Source organism: Littorina saxatilis, linkage group LG16, assembly GCF_037325665.1.
Source record: "Littorina saxatilis isolate snail1 linkage group LG16, US_GU_Lsax_2.0, whole genome shotgun sequence".
NCBI classification, from domain to species: domain Eukaryota; kingdom Metazoa; phylum Mollusca; class Gastropoda; order Littorinimorpha; family Littorinidae; genus Littorina; species Littorina saxatilis.
The window spans coordinates 11,556,343-11,573,200 of record NC_090260.1 but is presented as its reverse complement, the minus strand read 5'-3'; the positions used below and the strand labels follow the sequence as shown (position 1 = coordinate 11,573,200).

The window sequence follows — 16,858 nt, the reverse complement described above, 5'->3', positions numbered from 1 at the left end:
TTTTCTGCTGTTGCCTTTACATGAGTTTTCTTCCCTCGCCTTTTCATGACAGTTTTCTAGGTTGATTTAGTACAGAAGAAGAACGTTAACGAAATATACAAAAACACGCATTCGTCTTCAGCACGACGGCTATCTAAAATTCATGTACACGTTGTGGTGTTAACCATGGCGTGTAGAACTTGTCAAACATGCGACGTAAAAGCTACGTGGCCGGTGGTATTAACAGCTATTGTGTTTTCAGCGTATCAACAGGGTCCGATATTTAAAGGCATATGTACGCGCTCCCGTGTTTACAAAGTGTAGTTTGCCCATAATCGATGTCAAACGCACCATAAGACCATGTAATGACGATATGTCGCCATGCGCGGACCATATACATGCATTACAGCTTGTTTTAGAGTCTCAAAAACTTTGGATGTAAACAAAGACGCGGAGTTATTTCCCTTGCGTCAACGCTACCTCTGTTGGCAAATCTATAAATAGGACGATCCAGATCAAAATGAAAATTAACATATCTCAACATTGAAGGGGTCCTAGACCACAATATTTTGCAGGGAACTTAATTTAGCATGTCTCCAGCTGTTGGTAAAGCAATTAGCGTGTATAGTCATCGAGTACATATGGCTTTAAACCAAACAAGTTAACGTCGACGAGTCGAAGACGAGTGCAAACTATGTATAATGAGTGGACACGTTTGATTATTAGATGAGATCATTCTAATTTGGTTTACCAACATATAGCCATGTTTGAGTAAAATGTTGTGACTTACCTCTGAACGACATTGTCGTGATTCAGCACGATGTAACTGACGAGCGCGTCATCCGTCATATTCCCTTGCCCCGGAAAGAGGGTCGTCATCGCATTGTTCATGGCGTCAGTCGTTGTCTCGTCCCCTGCATGATATGAAAGCACATGGACACGTTTTAATCGTGGGGTGTCAGAGAGAGAACTGAATTGAATTGATTTGAACTTTATTTTCGAGGGTGACAGAATTAGAAATGAAAACATGCTTTGGTTCATCCGGCCCTCGCCCATTGAGGGCTAATTAAAAAGGGGGAAGAAATAGAAATCTAGTTAAGTACAGAACCTTCTTCTTCTTCTTTCTTCATGGGCTGAAACTCCCACATTCACTCATGTTTTTGCACTAATAGATGTTTATGTGTATGACCGTTTTTAACCCTGCCATTCAGGCAGCCATACGTCGATTTTGGGGGAAGCAGAAGAAAAGGAAGTACCACACAGTGACTCTGGCAGACCCTCCGAGACAAACTCTTGGTCCGAGCACGTGACGACCACGCTCCGTTCCGCACTGTTGAACTCCACGCTGAAGACTCCGTCCTTCCTCAACACAGCAGCTGCCCTGGACTGGTCGTAGTCTGCGAAGTCCACAACGCTCTTAGAGCCCTCCTTTACCTGCCAGGGGTTGGTGGTTCTGTTTTCGCTGAACTGTATTGCAGAAAGAGCATGCGTTAGATCAGGACATATGTGAACCTCCACCACGGAATGAGTCGCATGTCACCTTTGCATGATTTTTATATTTTTACATTTTCCTAAAGAGTTTTTTATGCTCTATCCAGTGGTGAAATTTAACCGTTTTAGAAAAGAGCGAAAACTGTTTGAGTTATAAGCCTGTGACTAAAGTGACCCTCACACTGTTACCAGACACTCCCCGGACTTATATTAAGCTATAGCGCAGAACCGCGCGAGGTGACATGCGACTCATTTCGTGGTGGAGGGTCACATATTTATATTGGCAAGTCTCGTTCACATTAGCGTGTTTCTCACGGAGTTCAACAAAAGTTCTTCTGAAACATCAAAGCGTAAGCTTCCGTTCTAAAAGAGGGGAACAGATCGTGTCTTATTATACAAGAATCGGTTTAGCACTATGCATTTCCTGTCGTAAACAACAACATCAACCGCAACACTAAGCATCATTATAATCACCAAAGCCATCATCATTAAAGGAAAAGTCCAAGGTTTAGGGTCACTTTTGATATGTTGACCCTCTTAATTCATCAACCACAAATGCGTGTGTAAAAATGAACACAGAAATCCAAAAAGTATACTTTGACTCGTTTTTGGTTGTTCTGAATCGTTCCATCGCGCGCGCAGTCTTGGCTCATGACCTTGTGCACATACGTGTGCTACGTCACGAGCCTTGAACAACAAATATGGCCGGCTCAAGCAGTGAGGAAGACAAGTGGAATACGGACCGGTTTTCAGCCAGCCTGAGGTTTTAGCGTGCCCGTTTGAGCCTCTTCGTCGTCAAAATGCTGGCGAGGCCACAAGGAACTGCTTGAAACAGAGCCAGCATAAGCGGCAATACGAAATGGTATGTGATTCTCTTTGTTGTGATGTTGACACACTACTAGTCCGTAGTCGCTACCTCTTGCATGCTAGATCGAAGTCAGGTGTGTTTTTCACAGATCAGTTGATGTGCTTCCACAGATCTGTAAGCATGTAAAGATAATTGATTTATGCTATTATTTCAGGCATCTGGTGTTGTTTATTTTCCTATCTTTAATCAAGGATTTCGTCCTTGAACTGCCCAGTTTAGAATAAATGTTTCCACAGTGATGTTCACACGCGACTATCCTTATTTTCTCTTGGAATTCTGAGTAAATTTTCAGTCACACAACAAAACATGTAGACAGCAAGTTAACATTGCCGATTGCGCAAAGTCTGTTTCTTGCGGACAAAACTGCAATTATCCTGGTATTTTTATTTGCGACAGTAAGACACTACATGACATCGACACCACTAAACAGTGAAACTTTTTTGAAATGGCGGTGGGCTGCTTTCATGTGCTAATACTAATAGTGATCCTGACATTTTTCTTGCGAAACGGTCAAAGGGAAGTAATAAATGAATTTAGTTTTTTAAACGAGCACACGTGATTTCCGATCTCAAACTAGATCTGAAATCATAAGATTTTCTGAGCAGTGGCGAAACGCTGATGGCTAGTGATATCGCAAGCCGTTTTGGAAGCAAATAAGCACTGTCAGACATATGCTGAAACACGATTACAGCAGTTCAAACTTTTTGATCATTGATTTTTAGGAGTACGCAATGTCGGACAGTCACACTACAAAAAGACAATGCGTTAGTGCATAGATCAGTATTCTCAAACGTCACGAACAGACAGTACGTTGCTACTATATTATTTTACTGTATTAACAAAACCTCACAGTCCCATTAAAAATGTGTGGTGTGTGCCGAAAAGCAACCATATGAGATTCAGTCAGTGGGACCCTGAATCTACCTGGGGTTAAATCGGGTTATTGACTCTCATTGCATGAATTTTTAAACTGAATATATATATACATTACATGTACTACTGTTCGTGTTGTTTTTGTGATCCAGTGCAATTTCTGTGTATACCTTAGAATCTCAAGGTAATTTTTGAACGGGGCATACAGATGATACATGTTGCCATGATCACAGAGTGATACGTGTATTTTGCTTATCAGGTGTCAGTGCAGAAACTCCAAGAGGGAACGAAATTCAAATATCTGGAAAACCTGGATGAGGAGATAGACAGCCTAACAGCACATCCTCCTATGTTTGCTCGGACATCTACTACCTTCAAACTGCATACTATGCGTACACACAGGAATATGGACGACTCAACATTGATCAAAATGGGTAAGTAACACAACACAAACAGATGATTTCCATTATGATAGATTTATTTATCTGAAAGTAAAATTGACAACAGAGTGTACAATTTGTTTTCAAATACAAAAATATCACATTGGGTTAAAAAAAAAAACCATCATATATCATTAAAACTATTCTTTATTTCTAAACACATACATATCAGCATAGTTTATTCATGTAAACATCCTCATTTCGGTTCCCAGTCTATCTGAAATCAAGGTAAGATATATGCCCCAAAAAATAGCGATCACACAGTGCTTCAGCATGAATTTGAAAACCTGCTCTACGTCACATTGACACAGCGTGTCTTATGATTCTATCCATCCTCTCCAAACAAACACGTACACGTTTTCTCTTGTACGAATGTCTTAAAAGCTCAAACTAAGCTGCTGTTTTATTCTGTCTTGCTTTGCAGGAAATACAGGCACGTCGCTTACCCATAACAGGCAGCTGGTGCGCTAGCGAGTGGGGTTTCTCGGCGGAAGCATCAGAGTACCATTACCAACCTGTGCAGTCAAAACAATCAGAAATACTTTCCCAAACGGATGAAGAGTGGGGTTCAAACTCCCTGAGCTACAGAAGGCTGAAATATACTTTTACAAATCGTGTGACTGTGTTGAACAGATTCCTGCATGGTTTGAAGATGATACTGGGTTGTCACGTGGTCCGGTACATGGTTCACATTCTGCAACATTTTGTTCCAGACTTTTTCCACTGTTGGTCTACTCCTGCATCAGGTAGTCAGTCCATGAGCCGGTCAGCATAGCCTGTGTCCAGTATTGTCCGTTTGCCTGTTGCCTGAAACATGGTTGTTTGGAAGTAACTAACGATCTCTGCACACATTTTAACATGTGAATAAGAACAGAAAAAGTTTGTCAAAAGTATACATAGTTTAATTTGCATTTACTTCAAGGCCAGACTTTCTTCTCGTTCATTATTTCTTCATAAAGATTCTGAAAATTAACAAAATGTTTCCCCCTATCAAGGCCTCCTAACTTTTTTTTTAAATGCAGGTCGGTTTGTTGTCATCTGTGCATTACTACCTCTTGCCACCCGTGCGGTCATTGCCACCAGGTATCCGTCAACAATCAAACCGTCTATACAGGCTTAAAGGCACGTCCTTTTTCAAAAAAGGATTGCTCACCACACAGATCTGCGAAGACTCTTACAGAAAAAAAATCTCTTGACTTGAACATATACTAGGAATAAACATCCTGACTGGTTTTTGGAGCTGCCGGGATTTTTTTAGGGAATGTTTTACACGTGTGGCGTTAAAGAAATTAATTCATAAAATTCTACATTCCCAAAGAGAGTACCCATACAGAGTGTTCAGTTATGGTATTTTTCAAAACGGAAGGATGGCCATATCCCATGTAAAAGCCTGGTAAGATTTGAGATTTTGAACTCAATCGTTTACACGGGAAGGGCTGTCCATTTAACCTTTGCCGGATGCCGCTTTTGACTACACACTCCCGACGATGCGGGTTTGTCTGAACCCATACATTTGAAAGAGGGTTTTTACCGTTTATTCCTCTAACGACGATGCGGGTTTGTCTGAACCCATACATTTCAAAGAGGGTTTTTACCGTTTATTTCTCTAACGACGGGGTGGGTTCAGGGAAACCCACAGCGCTACTTCAGTGGGTGCATCGAGTTTCTCCCTTCACCGACCTCTTGCAGGGGAGGGAGAGGGGGAGGGAGAGGGGAGGGAGAGACTGAGAGAGACTGAGAGACTAAGAAAGAGAGAGAGAGACTAAGAAAGAGAGAGAGAGAGAGAGACTAAGAAAGAGAGAGAGAGAGACTAAGAAAGAGAGAGAGACTAAGAAAGAGAGAGAGAGACTAAGAAAGAGAGAGAGAGAGACTAAGAAAGAGAGAGAGAGACTAAGAAAGAGAGAGAGACAAAGAAAGAGAGAGAGAGAGACTAAGAAAGAGAGAGAGAGACTAAGATAAAGAAAGATAGAGAGAGAGAGACACATAAAGAGAGAGAGAGACAAATAAAGAGAGAGAGAGAGACTAAGAAAGAGAGAGAGACTAAGAAAGAGAGAGAGACTAAGAAAGAGAGAGAGACTAAGAAAGAGAGAGAGAGACTAAGAAAGAGAGAGAGACTAAGAAAGAGAGAGAGAGAGACAAATAAAGATAGAGAGAGAGACTAAGAAAGAGAGAGAGAGACTAAGAAAGAGAGAGAGACTAAGAAAGAGAGAGACTAAGAAAGAGAGAGAGAGAGAAAGAAAGAGAGACAGAGACTAAGAAAGAGAGAGAGAGAGACAAAGAAAGAGAGAGAGACAAAGAAAAAGAGAGAGAGACTAAGAAAGAGAGAGAGAGAGACTAAGAGAGAGAGAGAGACTAAGAAAGAGAGAGAGACAAAGAAAAAGAGAGAGAGAGACTAAGAAAGAGAGAGAGACAAAGAAAGAGAGAGAGAGAGAGACTAAGAAAGAGAGAGAGAGACTAAGATAAAGAAAGATAGAGAGAGAGAGACAAATAAAGAGAGAGAGAGAGACTAAGAAAGAGAGAGAGAGACTAAGAAAGAGAGAGAGACTAAGAAAGAGAGAGAGAGACTAAGAAAGAGAGAGAGAGAGACTAAGAAAGATAGAGAGAGAGACAAATAAAGATAGAGAGAGAGACTAAGAAAGAGAGAGAGAGACTAAGAAAGAGAGAGAGACTAAGAAAGAGAGAGACTAAGAAAGAGAGAGAGAGAGAGACTAAGAAAGAGAGAGAGAGAGAGACTAAGAAAGAGAGAGAGAGAGACTAAGAAAGAGAGAGAGACAAAGAAAAAGAGAGAGAGAGACTAAGAAAGAGAGAGAGAGAGAGACTAAGAAAGAGAGAGAGAGAGACTAAGAAAGAGAGAGAGACAAAGAAAAAGAGAGAGAGAGACTAAGAAAGAGAGAGAGAGAGAGACTAAGAAAGAGAGAGAGAGAGAGAGACTAAGAAAGAGAGAGAGAGAGACTAAGAAAGAGAGAGAGAGAGACTAAGAAAGAGAGAGAGAGAGAGACTAAGAAAGAGAGAGAGAAAGAGAGACTAAGAAAGAGAGAGAGACTAAGAGAGAGAGAGAGACTAAGAAAGAGAGAGAGAGAGACTAAGAGAGAGAGAGAGAGAGACTAAGAAAGAGAGAGAGAGACTAAGAAAGAGAGAGAGAGAGACTAAGAAAAAGAGAGAGACAAAGAAAGAGAGAGAGAGAGACTAAGAAAGAGAGAGAGAGAGACTAAGAAAGAGAGAGAGAGAGAGACTAAGAAAGAGAGAGAGAGAGACTAAGAAAGAGAGAGAGAGAGAGACTAAGAAAGAGAGAGAGAGAGAGAGACTAAGAAAGAGAGAGAAAGAGAGACTAAGAAAGAGAGAGAGACTAAGAGAGAGAGAGACTAAGAAAGAGAGAGAGAGAGACTAAGAGAGAGAGAGAGAGACTAAGAAAGAGAGAGAGAGACTAAGAAAGAGAGAGAGAGACTAAGAGAGAGAGAGAGAGACTAAGAAAGAGAGAGAGAGACTAAGAAAGAGAGAGAGAGAGAGATTAAGAAAGAGAGAGAGATACTAAGAAAGAGAGAGAGAGAGACTAAGAAAGAGAGAGAGAGAGAGAGACTAAGAAAGAGAGAGAGACTAAGAAAGAGCTAGAGAGAGAGACTAAGAAAGAGAGACTAAGAGAGAGAGAGAGAGACTAAGAAAGAGAGAGAGAGAGACTAAGAGAGAGAGAGAGAGACTAAGAAAGAGAGAGAGAGAGAGACTAAGAAAGACAGAAAGAGACTAAGAAAGAGAGAGAGAGAGACTAAGAAAGAGAGAGAGAGAGAGACTAAGAAAGAGAGAGAGAGACTAAGAAAGAGAGAGAGAGAGACTAAGAAAGAGAGAGAGACTAAGAAAGAGAGAGAGAGAGACTAAGAAAGAGAGAAAGAGACAGAGAGAGAGACTAAGAGAGAGAGACAGAGAGAGAGACTATGAGAGAGAGACAGAGAGAGACAGAGAGAGAGAGAGAGAGAGACAGAGAGAGACAGAGAGAGAGAGAGAGACAGAGAGAGAGAGACAGAGACAGACAGTCAGATAGACAGACAGTCAGATAGACGGATAGACAGATAGACGGATAGACAGACAGACAGACAGAGGAACTGACAACAGACATACAGACAGAGAGATACGGACAGACAGACAGAGAGACAGACAGTCTCTTGGAGACAAACAGGCTGACAGACACTGTTCCGCCGCTTTGGTAATTATGGGTGTAGCAGAACCCACGCCGTCGGCAGAGGGATAGTTACAATCACTACTACTCTTTAAAAGTATGGGTTTGTGTGAACCCGCGCCATCGGTAGTGTGTATGTAAATTATCATAATCAATTAATTTTAATGTTTTGTCATGTACACACTAAAAATTTGCAGACAGAGAGCAAATTAGGTGTGTGAGAGATACTTAAAATTTCAAAACGATACCTTTAATGGTTCCAGAGTTACAATGATTTTAGTGTGTCTCTGGGTACAGGTGAACCCAGGAAGCACGGCAAAGGTTAAGAGGAGGCATCCATGCCTGGATGAGAAATACACTGATAACACAGAAAAAGCACGAGTTTAACTTGCATATTCACAAAACTGGTTCAGAGGCCCGGTAAAGGGAACACATGTTAGTTATTTTAAGAGAACATCACGAAGACCTAAGTATGTACATCTTCTATGAATTATATTCTAAAACGCCACATGTGTAATTCATTCCACACACAAAATCCAGCTCCAAGAAGCAGTGAGGCTGTTGATTATTGGTATGTGTTCAAGTCGACAGATGATTTTACCTGTGTAAACTGAGCCTTGGCAGATCTGATATTGTGAGCAAAGACCTGCATTTTTTTTAAACGTGTTCAGAGGCCTTGAAATGGTTAAACATTTTGTTTATTTCAAGTAGTCTTTATGAAGAAAAAATTAACAATAAGGAAGGCAAATGGGTTGAAATGCAAATTAGATTCCTTTTGACGAACTTTTTATGTTCTTCTTCACGTGTTACATTATGCGTACGTAGATCGCAAGATATTTTCGAAAAAATTCACAGATAAGCCAATCTGCAAACGGACACAAATTCACAATATTTATGAAGCCACTAAATTTGACTCAAGAACAAAGCTTATGCGTTTGAGGTGATGTGCATGGGTATGAATGTTGAATGAGTCCGTCAAAGATACCCTCCATGTCGCCTTTATACAGTGGAACCTACCATTAAAATTATACCACCTTAAATTACCTTGCTCTTTCAAATGTACTGCTTAAACTTCTTGAACATGCAACTCTTGCTGTCTACCATAAAGACCATCAGGTCAACAACATACTCGTGAATGTTTTGTTTTGGTCTATAATTAAAAATTTCAGAAAATACCCTTTTTTATATTTTTTATTCGGAAGCATACTAATTTTATTTGAAACTACTTCGACAGATATAGTTTTGCAGGTTGACGGGAGGTGAGTTACTTAAGAAATTCAATCCATATGTCGCTCAGCACAGAAATCATAAACGATCAACATGAGTAGAAATGAACTTGTACTTGTTTTCATAATGTATTATTTGGATGGTATCTGTCAAAGACACTTTCTCGTTTTTTTGCAAAGCTAGAATAAGGCCGCACTAATTTTCAAAACAAAACAAAAATCTTACGATGAATGGCACGTTGGTTTTCTCCTGTGGTGATTCTGGACGGTAGGAACAGGACTGGTCAACAGTTGCGTTGTGATCACGGAGAACCGGGAAATCTGGAATGGTCACGGTGTCAGTGTCTAGTGACCTGTTCTGACCAGTGGCCGTGAGTGATGATGAAAGGTCTGGAAGTAAAAGAAGAGAGAAAATGAGTGTGAGTATAAATCAATTCCAAAGTATGCTTCTGATCTATACAGTACACTGAACATTTAGACACCCTCTGGAAGTCGTCTGGATGTGTATCCATGTTGTAGCAATTAGACTGGTTTTGCGTCTCTCAGTCAATGCAGAAAGATTAATTCCCTGCACAATTCGTAATCTTCTTGTCTCTAGCATGCAGGTGTCTGTTTACCTTACCGGTTGCACATCCACCAAAAGTTTAGATCTGGTAAAAATAGCATTGTGATAGGGTGGAGTGGAAGGGGGGGGGGAAAATAGGCCAGGAAGCATAAATGAGACGCCAAGACAGAGGTTGCGATAACGTGACTTTTACTTAACGTACACCAGAAGCAAACACCAGCAAGTAGACACCAGAAAGTTAACACCAGAAAGTTAACACCAGAAAGTTAACACCAGAAAGTTAACACCAGAAAGTTAACACCAGAAAGTTAACACCAGAAAGTTAACACCAGAAAGTTAACACCAGAAAGTTAACACCAGAAAGTTAACACCAGAAAGCAGTGTCTGATGACACATGAAAAGAAAAGAAAACATAATATAAGTACATGGCATAACAAGTAAAACGCATCATTCATACCAATGCATCCTAACCATACATACATTCCACAATAAACCTATGAATGTATGACTGTATCATTTGTCAAAATAATCATGACAAATATAGACAAGTAACAATACAGCCAAAATCCTGCAGACACAGCATTCTCTGAAAGAGAATCCACAGTGAGTTAAACAACTCCACAACAGCTAATGTCAAGGGAAGTAGCCAACATCTTCCCTTAGGCCTAAGCCTTGCATTGGAAAATGCTCTACATAAATTAACCAACTGCATGAACCGCAACTGCAAAATAATTGTTATTATTAAGTATGTTCATCGCCATGAAGACACATCTTCATCGAGTTGAATAATAACGACAAGAATAAGAAAGATAACTCATGATACGAGTTCATTACCCAGAATATATGTGTCAACCATAATTCCCGTTCATCAATTGTAGGGGTTTCTGCGCCTAAATCGTAAATAGGTAGCTTTACGGGCCAATGGCACGGAGGGCTTAACTTTGGGCTTTTAACCGACTACTACTCAGACTTTACTGATCTCCAGAAATAATATGTGATAAAAATGGGGAAAAATGGCAACGATACACATGGGTTACGATACACGCGCGAGTTTTATGTGCTAGACATTATTTAGCCCAGTGGAATGCTAGTACAAAATGTGTATATGTGTTTTCCCCAAACAAAGCCCATTGAACTGGCGGGAAAATGAGAACGAGTCTGCCTTACTTGATTCTTACGAGTCTTTAATTTACAAGACTCTAAAACAGCTTTAGAACAACTGGTCATCAAATATTAGAAGTTATTAACGCTCAATTTCAGCGTCAAATCATGAAAGTGATTAGAAACTGATCTAGAAAACACATCTCTCCGCTAGATCAAAATGGCGTCATCAACTCTGATGCGAGACCGGTCGGACATCGCCCGGGACCAAATCAGCATCAAAATGTACATATATGCAAACATCCTAGCATCAAATGAAACATAAGAATAGAGCATAAGGAAAGAATACAGCATAAGGAATGAATAAAGCATTTAGTTACTTACAGATTCTCCTCAGTGAGCACACGTAAAAGGAACAGTAAACACAAGAGCACAGGTATCCGAATCTAACACCACAAGTCGACTGATTACAACTTCGCGACAAATTTGGTCAGCACTTCGACCGTTCACGTCAACCGACACAATCGAGCAGCACACAGCTCAGTATATCACAAATCGTGTTCTCTCCTCTAGCCTAAATGCTCAGTCTTTTAAAGGCTGGTCAACTCCGATTCCCAATAGCCAATAGGAAAGATACCCGGTGTCAGACAACGGGGGGCGTTCTACTTAAGATTGCCTGCCCAATGAAAGGGATCGTTAAAGAGGCAGAAATCGTTACAGAGGTGTCACACACCGGAAATATTACGCACACCGGATAAGGCTCATTATATTACAACCAGTTACAAAGAAGGGGGAGAGGGGTAAGAGACTAAAACCTCTTCTATGATATACCCTGTCAAAAGAAATGACACCCACTTGACAAACCGCCGTCCAACGATACCCAGACAGTCTGGCGACACATTACATAACGACCACCTAAATCTGAGATAAGAGGTTAGAAAGGAATCCGGTCAAGAGTCTACCCTACGATAGTAAACACACAATAATCCTAGCTGGAGACACAACTTGGGTCAGGGGAAGATAATAGACAGGGAGTAAAAGAGAGGGACAACAGTACATGTAATCACCACTTGGCTACATCCCCCCCAGCTCTATACCAACTGCGTCCTCGCAGGTACAGCGCCTCGGGAATAGCTGAAAATGACATCTATAAATCAAACACAAGTTCACCCAAGTGAAACAACAAATAAAATCAGAAACGGTAACGGATGACACTCACAGTCACCCAACCCATTCATACAAGACACAATACAACAGGCAATCAATAATCATAGTGTACACAGTCTCTTAGCAGAGCACGAAAAGTCTCACAAATGACACATTGCCCACATGACAGCAGCACATTGTTTTCCTGACTGTTCACTGTAGACGGATGGCGGGGTTACGACAGCGGCACACTTATTACTCACACAAATCCGACTGTTCAAAATAAATAAAATCAAGGTAATCCCATGACTGCTCAGAACGACGACAATCTCTGCCGTATACGCTGTGAGCGGCGCACAGGCACAGCAGCTGGAGGAGGGACCAGAGGTTCTGGGTCTCTAGCCAGAGGCTGGTCTTGGACTCGCAGTACTGGCACTGGAAGCACCTGGGCCTGTAGAACAGGTGCGGGGGCCGCTGGCTGCACCGGATGAGGCTGGACGGGTGGGGGGAAGACAGGGCGTGCGATGCAGACAGTGCCTCGGTCCGGGAACGTTGGGGTAGCAGGGACTTGGGGTAAAGGGGCAAGATTGAGCATGGAATCCCAAAATGTGACCTGCTGAGTGTCGTGTAGCTGCACGGGGACTGGCAGTGTCACATTCTGATGCTCTTCCTCTGTCTGGCAGCTTTGCTCACGGAGAGGTTGCGTGATGGATGTTGACTGACTCACACGTTTCTCACTTGGCTGTCTCCATGACAGCGGTTGTTGGTCTCTTTGACGCTTGGTAGGGCACCTGCTCTGTAGATGGCCGTGGCGGTTACAAAGCCAACAACGTGGCTTCGCGGATGGCTTTTGTTGTCGTGAGGCAGCTGGCGTGTGTTGGTGCAGGGCAGCGCGTAGCTCTGCTGACTTGACGGCGAGTTCGCTGACTTGTAATTGCAGGCTGCGTACCTCAGTGCTGCTCTCTGTTGCTTGTTGTTGCTTCGTCACCACCTCGAAATCTTCCCTCATCCACCTGAGAGCTTCTGCACGGACTGCCGCAAAAGTGACAGCCTCACGCCCTCTCGCAAAGCGCATGAGGTCCCGTCTCATTGCAGGCAAGAACAGTCCGTGCATGAATTGCTCACGAAGTGCAGCATCGGTAACTGTACCGGCAACAACAGCATTCGTCTTCACCTGCAGAGCCTGCAACTTGTGAGCATACGAGAGAATGCCCTCCTCTTGACTCTGGGAGATGCTGTAGAACGACGAAAGCAGTGAAGAACTGCTGGCGTGGTCACCAAACGTGTCCTGCAGAATGGTCAGGACTAGGTCAGCCGTAGCGGTCGCCTGAGGGGGGTGCAGGTTAACCTCCTTCCTGGCAGCCCCAGCGAGTGACTGGATCAGCCACTCTGCTCCCTCCCCTCCAAGTGCCGCCATGTTGAAGTGGGAAATGACGCGACGTGCCTCGGTGGTGAAATGGTCCAGGTGACAGCCATCATCACCGCTTGTGAAGACAGGAAGCCTGGGAGGGGGAAACATCTGCCACTGGGGTCTAGGAACCCCGTCGACCGCCATCTTGGATACGCCGAGTACCTCCTACACTGCTACCCCTGCTTTCTGGTGTTAAACTACGGCGTCTCTACTTCCTGAATCCTGCTCGCAAGCGCCAGATGTGATGGGGTGGAGTGGAAGGGGGGAAAAATAGGCCAGGAAGCATAAATGAGACGCCAAGACAGAGGTTGCGATAACGTGACTTTTACTTAACGTACACCAGAAGCAAACACCAGAAAGTAGACACCAGAAAGTTAACACCAGAAAGTTAACACCAGAAAGTTAACACCAGAAAGTTAACACCAGAAAGTTAACACCAGAAAGTTAACACCAGAAAGTTAACACCAGAAAGTTAACACCAGAAAGTTAACACCAGAAAGTTAACACCAGAAAGCAGTGTCTGATGACACATGAAAAGAAAAGAAAACATAATATAAGTACATGGCATAACAAGTAAAACGCATCATTCATACCAATGCATCCTAACCATACATACATTCCACAATAAACCTATGAATGTATGACTGTATCATTTGTCAAAATAATCATGACAAATATAGACAAGTAACAATACAGCCAAAATCCTGCAGACACAGCATTCTCTGAAAGAGAATCCACAGTGAGTTAAACAACTCCACAACAGCTAATGTCAAGGGAAGTAGCCAACATCTTCCCTTAGGCCTAAGCCTTGCATTGGAAAATGCTCTACATAAATTAACCAACTGCATGAACCGCAACTGCAAAATAATTGTTATTATTAAGTATGTTCATCGCCATGAAGACACATCTTCATCGAGTTGAATAATAACGACAAGAATAAGAAAGATAACTCATGATACGAGTTCATTACCCAGAATATATGTGTCAACCATAATTCCCGTTCATCAATTGTAGGGGTTTCTGCGCCTAAATCGTAAATAGGTAGCTTTACGGGCCAATGGCACGGAGGGCTTAACTTTGGGCTTTTAACCGACTACTACTCAGACTTTACTGATCTCCAGAAATAATATGTGATAAAAATGGGGAAAAATGGCAACGATACACATGGGTTACGATACACGCGCGAGTTTTATGTGCTAGACATTATTTAGCCCAGTGGAATGCTAGAACAAAATGTGTATATGTGTTTTCCCCAAACAAAGCCCATTGAACTGGCGGGGAAATGAGAACGAGTCTGCCTTACTTGATTCTCAGGAGTCTTTAATTTACAAGACTCTAAAACAGCTTTAGAACAACTGGTCATCAAATATTAGAAGTTATTAACGCTCAATGTCAGCGTCAAATCATCAAAGTGATTAGAAACTGATCTAGAAAACACATCTCTCCGCTAGATCAAAATGGCGTCATCAACTCTGATGCGAGACCGGTCGGACATCGCCCGGGACCAAATCAGCATCAAAATGTACATATATGCAAACATCCTAGCATCAAATGAAACATAAGAATAGAGCATAAGGAAAGAATACAGCATAAGGAATGAATAAAGCATTTAGTTACTTACAGATTCTCCTCAGTGAGCACACGTAAAAGGAACAGTAAACACAAGAGCACAGGTATCCGAATCTAACACCACAAGTCGACTGATTACAACTTCGCGACAAATTTGGTCAGCACTTCGACCGTTCACGTCAACCGACACAATCGAGCAGCACACAGCTCAGTATATCACAAATCGTGTTCTCTGCTCTAGCCTAAATGCTCAGTCTTTTAAAGGCTGGTCAACTCCGATTCCCAATAGCCAATAGGAAAGATACCCGGTGTCAGACAACGGGGGGCGTTCTACTTAAGATTGCCTGCCCAATGAAAGGGATCGTTAAAGAGGCAGAAATCGTTACAGAGGTGTCACACACCGGAAATATTACGCACACCGGATAAGGCTCATTATATTACAACCAGTTACAAAGAAGGGGGAGAGGGGTAAGAGACTAAAACCTCTTCTATGATATACCCTGTCAAAAGAAATGACACCCACTTGACAAACCGCCGTCCAACGATACCCAGACAGTCTGGCGACACATTACATAACGACCACCTAAATCTGAGATAAGAGGTTAGAAAGGAATCCGGTCAAGAGTCTACCCTACGATAGTAAACACACAATAATCCTAGCTGGAGACACAACTTGGGTCAGGGGAAGATAATAGACAGGGAGTAAAAGAGAGGGACAACAGTACATGTAATCACCACTTGGCTACAGCATTAAACCATGATTCCAGCAAACGCTGCCAATTTCATGAATTGATATCAGGGGATAGTTTGCGACTGAATAGAATAGATAACGTGACACACGCATTGTCTTACGTGTCCACAACCCTGACTACCTTTTACTCTTACTCTTAGCTCAGCTCAGACCGTTCTGTAAGTTGTAACTCTGTAGATCTAGCCTGTGGCGCATCTGTACTCCAGCGAATATCAGCAGAGCTGGACCCAGACACACTGTTCTGCACCAATTCATATTCGCTGCGCAGCAAAACAATGTTTACGTATGCATGAAAATAAAAGCATGTACTCTGACCTTCAACGCATTCCTTCTTGTGAGATAATCCGCTGTTCGTATGTCGCCTCGGAGTTTCGATGGCTCGTCGTAATACTGCCCTCTCCGGACTTTTATGAAGGGAAGACACTGCCAGGGGTCAAAACATTTGTTTCAGGGATGAAACGCCAACTTTTGTGCTGCAGAAAAATGGCGAAATCTGTGTCCAGAAAGTGCCCGACACTTTGAAATCTGCACGCTTGTGCTGCACACATCTCTTCCATTTCCACAAGAGACTCAGAGTTTTATGAGGGAAAGTGTGCTATGAAATGCCTGGGGACATTGACGAGTTGTTGCAGTTTGCGGCTGCTCTCCACCGAGGCATTCTTTTCGGGCATACAGTGGTGACTTTTCTGTGTGAAAATCAAGCTGGTACTCTAGTGGTAGAATCAACACAATAACTTGTGACGTCACAGTGCACCGACGTCACAGTGCACCGAAAACCACGTGACCACTACTTGACCCCAGGCGACTTGTCTTGGTTAGCCCCGCAACACTAAATCTTCAACTACAACAACAACAATTTTTTTTCAATTTTTAAAATATTTTTCCAGAGATGTTTGTAACATTTGGCATTCGATTTTCAAGTTTTTGGGCATATTTAAAAACCTTGGACTTTTCCTTTAACAACAACAACAACAACAATGTCAACCCCACCACCATGATTACCACTGTCACCACTACCACCACCATAACAACAACAAAACAACATCAACATGATTACATATCTATCCGATAAACGACCACATTTCTATACTTGTTCCACTCAGTAGACAACTACATTTATCCCCAAGTACGCAGTAGTAGGGTCCTGCAGACTTTAATTGTGTGTCTGTCTGTCTGTTCGTCTCGACTTAACAGCTTATTGCTGGGAAACTACTGGGCGCAGTTCGTTCAAAAGTTGATACACTAACTTGATAATAGGTCCGATTGATCG

The 16,858-nt window shown here is 42.3% G+C and overlaps 2 protein-coding genes and 2 long non-coding RNA genes across 5 annotated transcripts in view; 1 reads left to right on the top strand and 3 right to left on the bottom strand.

Annotated features, from left to right (window-relative positions):
* Positions 1 to 16,858, bottom strand: part of LOC138950403 (uncharacterized) — a 35,886-nt gene that overhangs the window by 16,201 nt on the left and 2,827 nt on the right. The window contains exons 3-4 of the mRNA XM_070322144.1: positions 1,236 to 1,446; positions 770 to 893 (exon numbers count right to left, since the gene is read on the bottom strand). Coding sequence (XP_070178245.1) covers positions 770 to 893; positions 1,236 to 1,446 — 335 coding nt within the window. The remainder of the gene's footprint in view (positions 1 to 769; positions 894 to 1,235; positions 1,447 to 16,858) is intronic.
* Positions 2,028 to 4,166, top strand: LOC138950404 (uncharacterized). The gene is made up of 3 exons (XR_011450648.1): positions 2,028 to 2,332; positions 3,471 to 3,645; positions 4,076 to 4,166. It is a non-coding gene; the product is annotated as an uncharacterized lncRNA (long non-coding RNA).
* On the bottom strand, positions 4,318 to 9,710 carry LOC138950405 (uncharacterized). Its single transcript, XR_011450649.1, has 3 exons — positions 9,668 to 9,710; positions 9,272 to 9,435; positions 4,318 to 4,458 (listed from the first exon to the last, which is right to left on the bottom strand). It is a non-coding gene; the product is annotated as an uncharacterized lncRNA (long non-coding RNA).
* On the bottom strand, positions 9,772 to 15,583 carry LOC138950397 (uncharacterized). Of its 2 annotated transcripts, none has more exons than XR_011450646.1 (2): positions 11,096 to 14,462; positions 9,772 to 9,994 (listed from the first exon to the last, which is right to left on the bottom strand). XR_011450646.1 is itself a non-coding variant. In XM_070322132.1 (2 exons), exon 2 carries the CDS (start codon positions 13,410 to 13,412, stop codon positions 12,171 to 12,173), a length of 1,242 nt encoding a protein of 413 aa, XP_070178233.1. In that variant the 5' UTR covers positions 13,413 to 13,788; positions 14,890 to 15,583; the 3' UTR covers positions 9,813 to 12,170. The 2 variants fall into 2 exon arrangements, 1 of the variants encoding a protein (XP_070178233.1); XM_070322132.1 differs by adding an exon at positions 14,890 to 15,583 and having other exon boundaries at positions 9,813 to 13,788.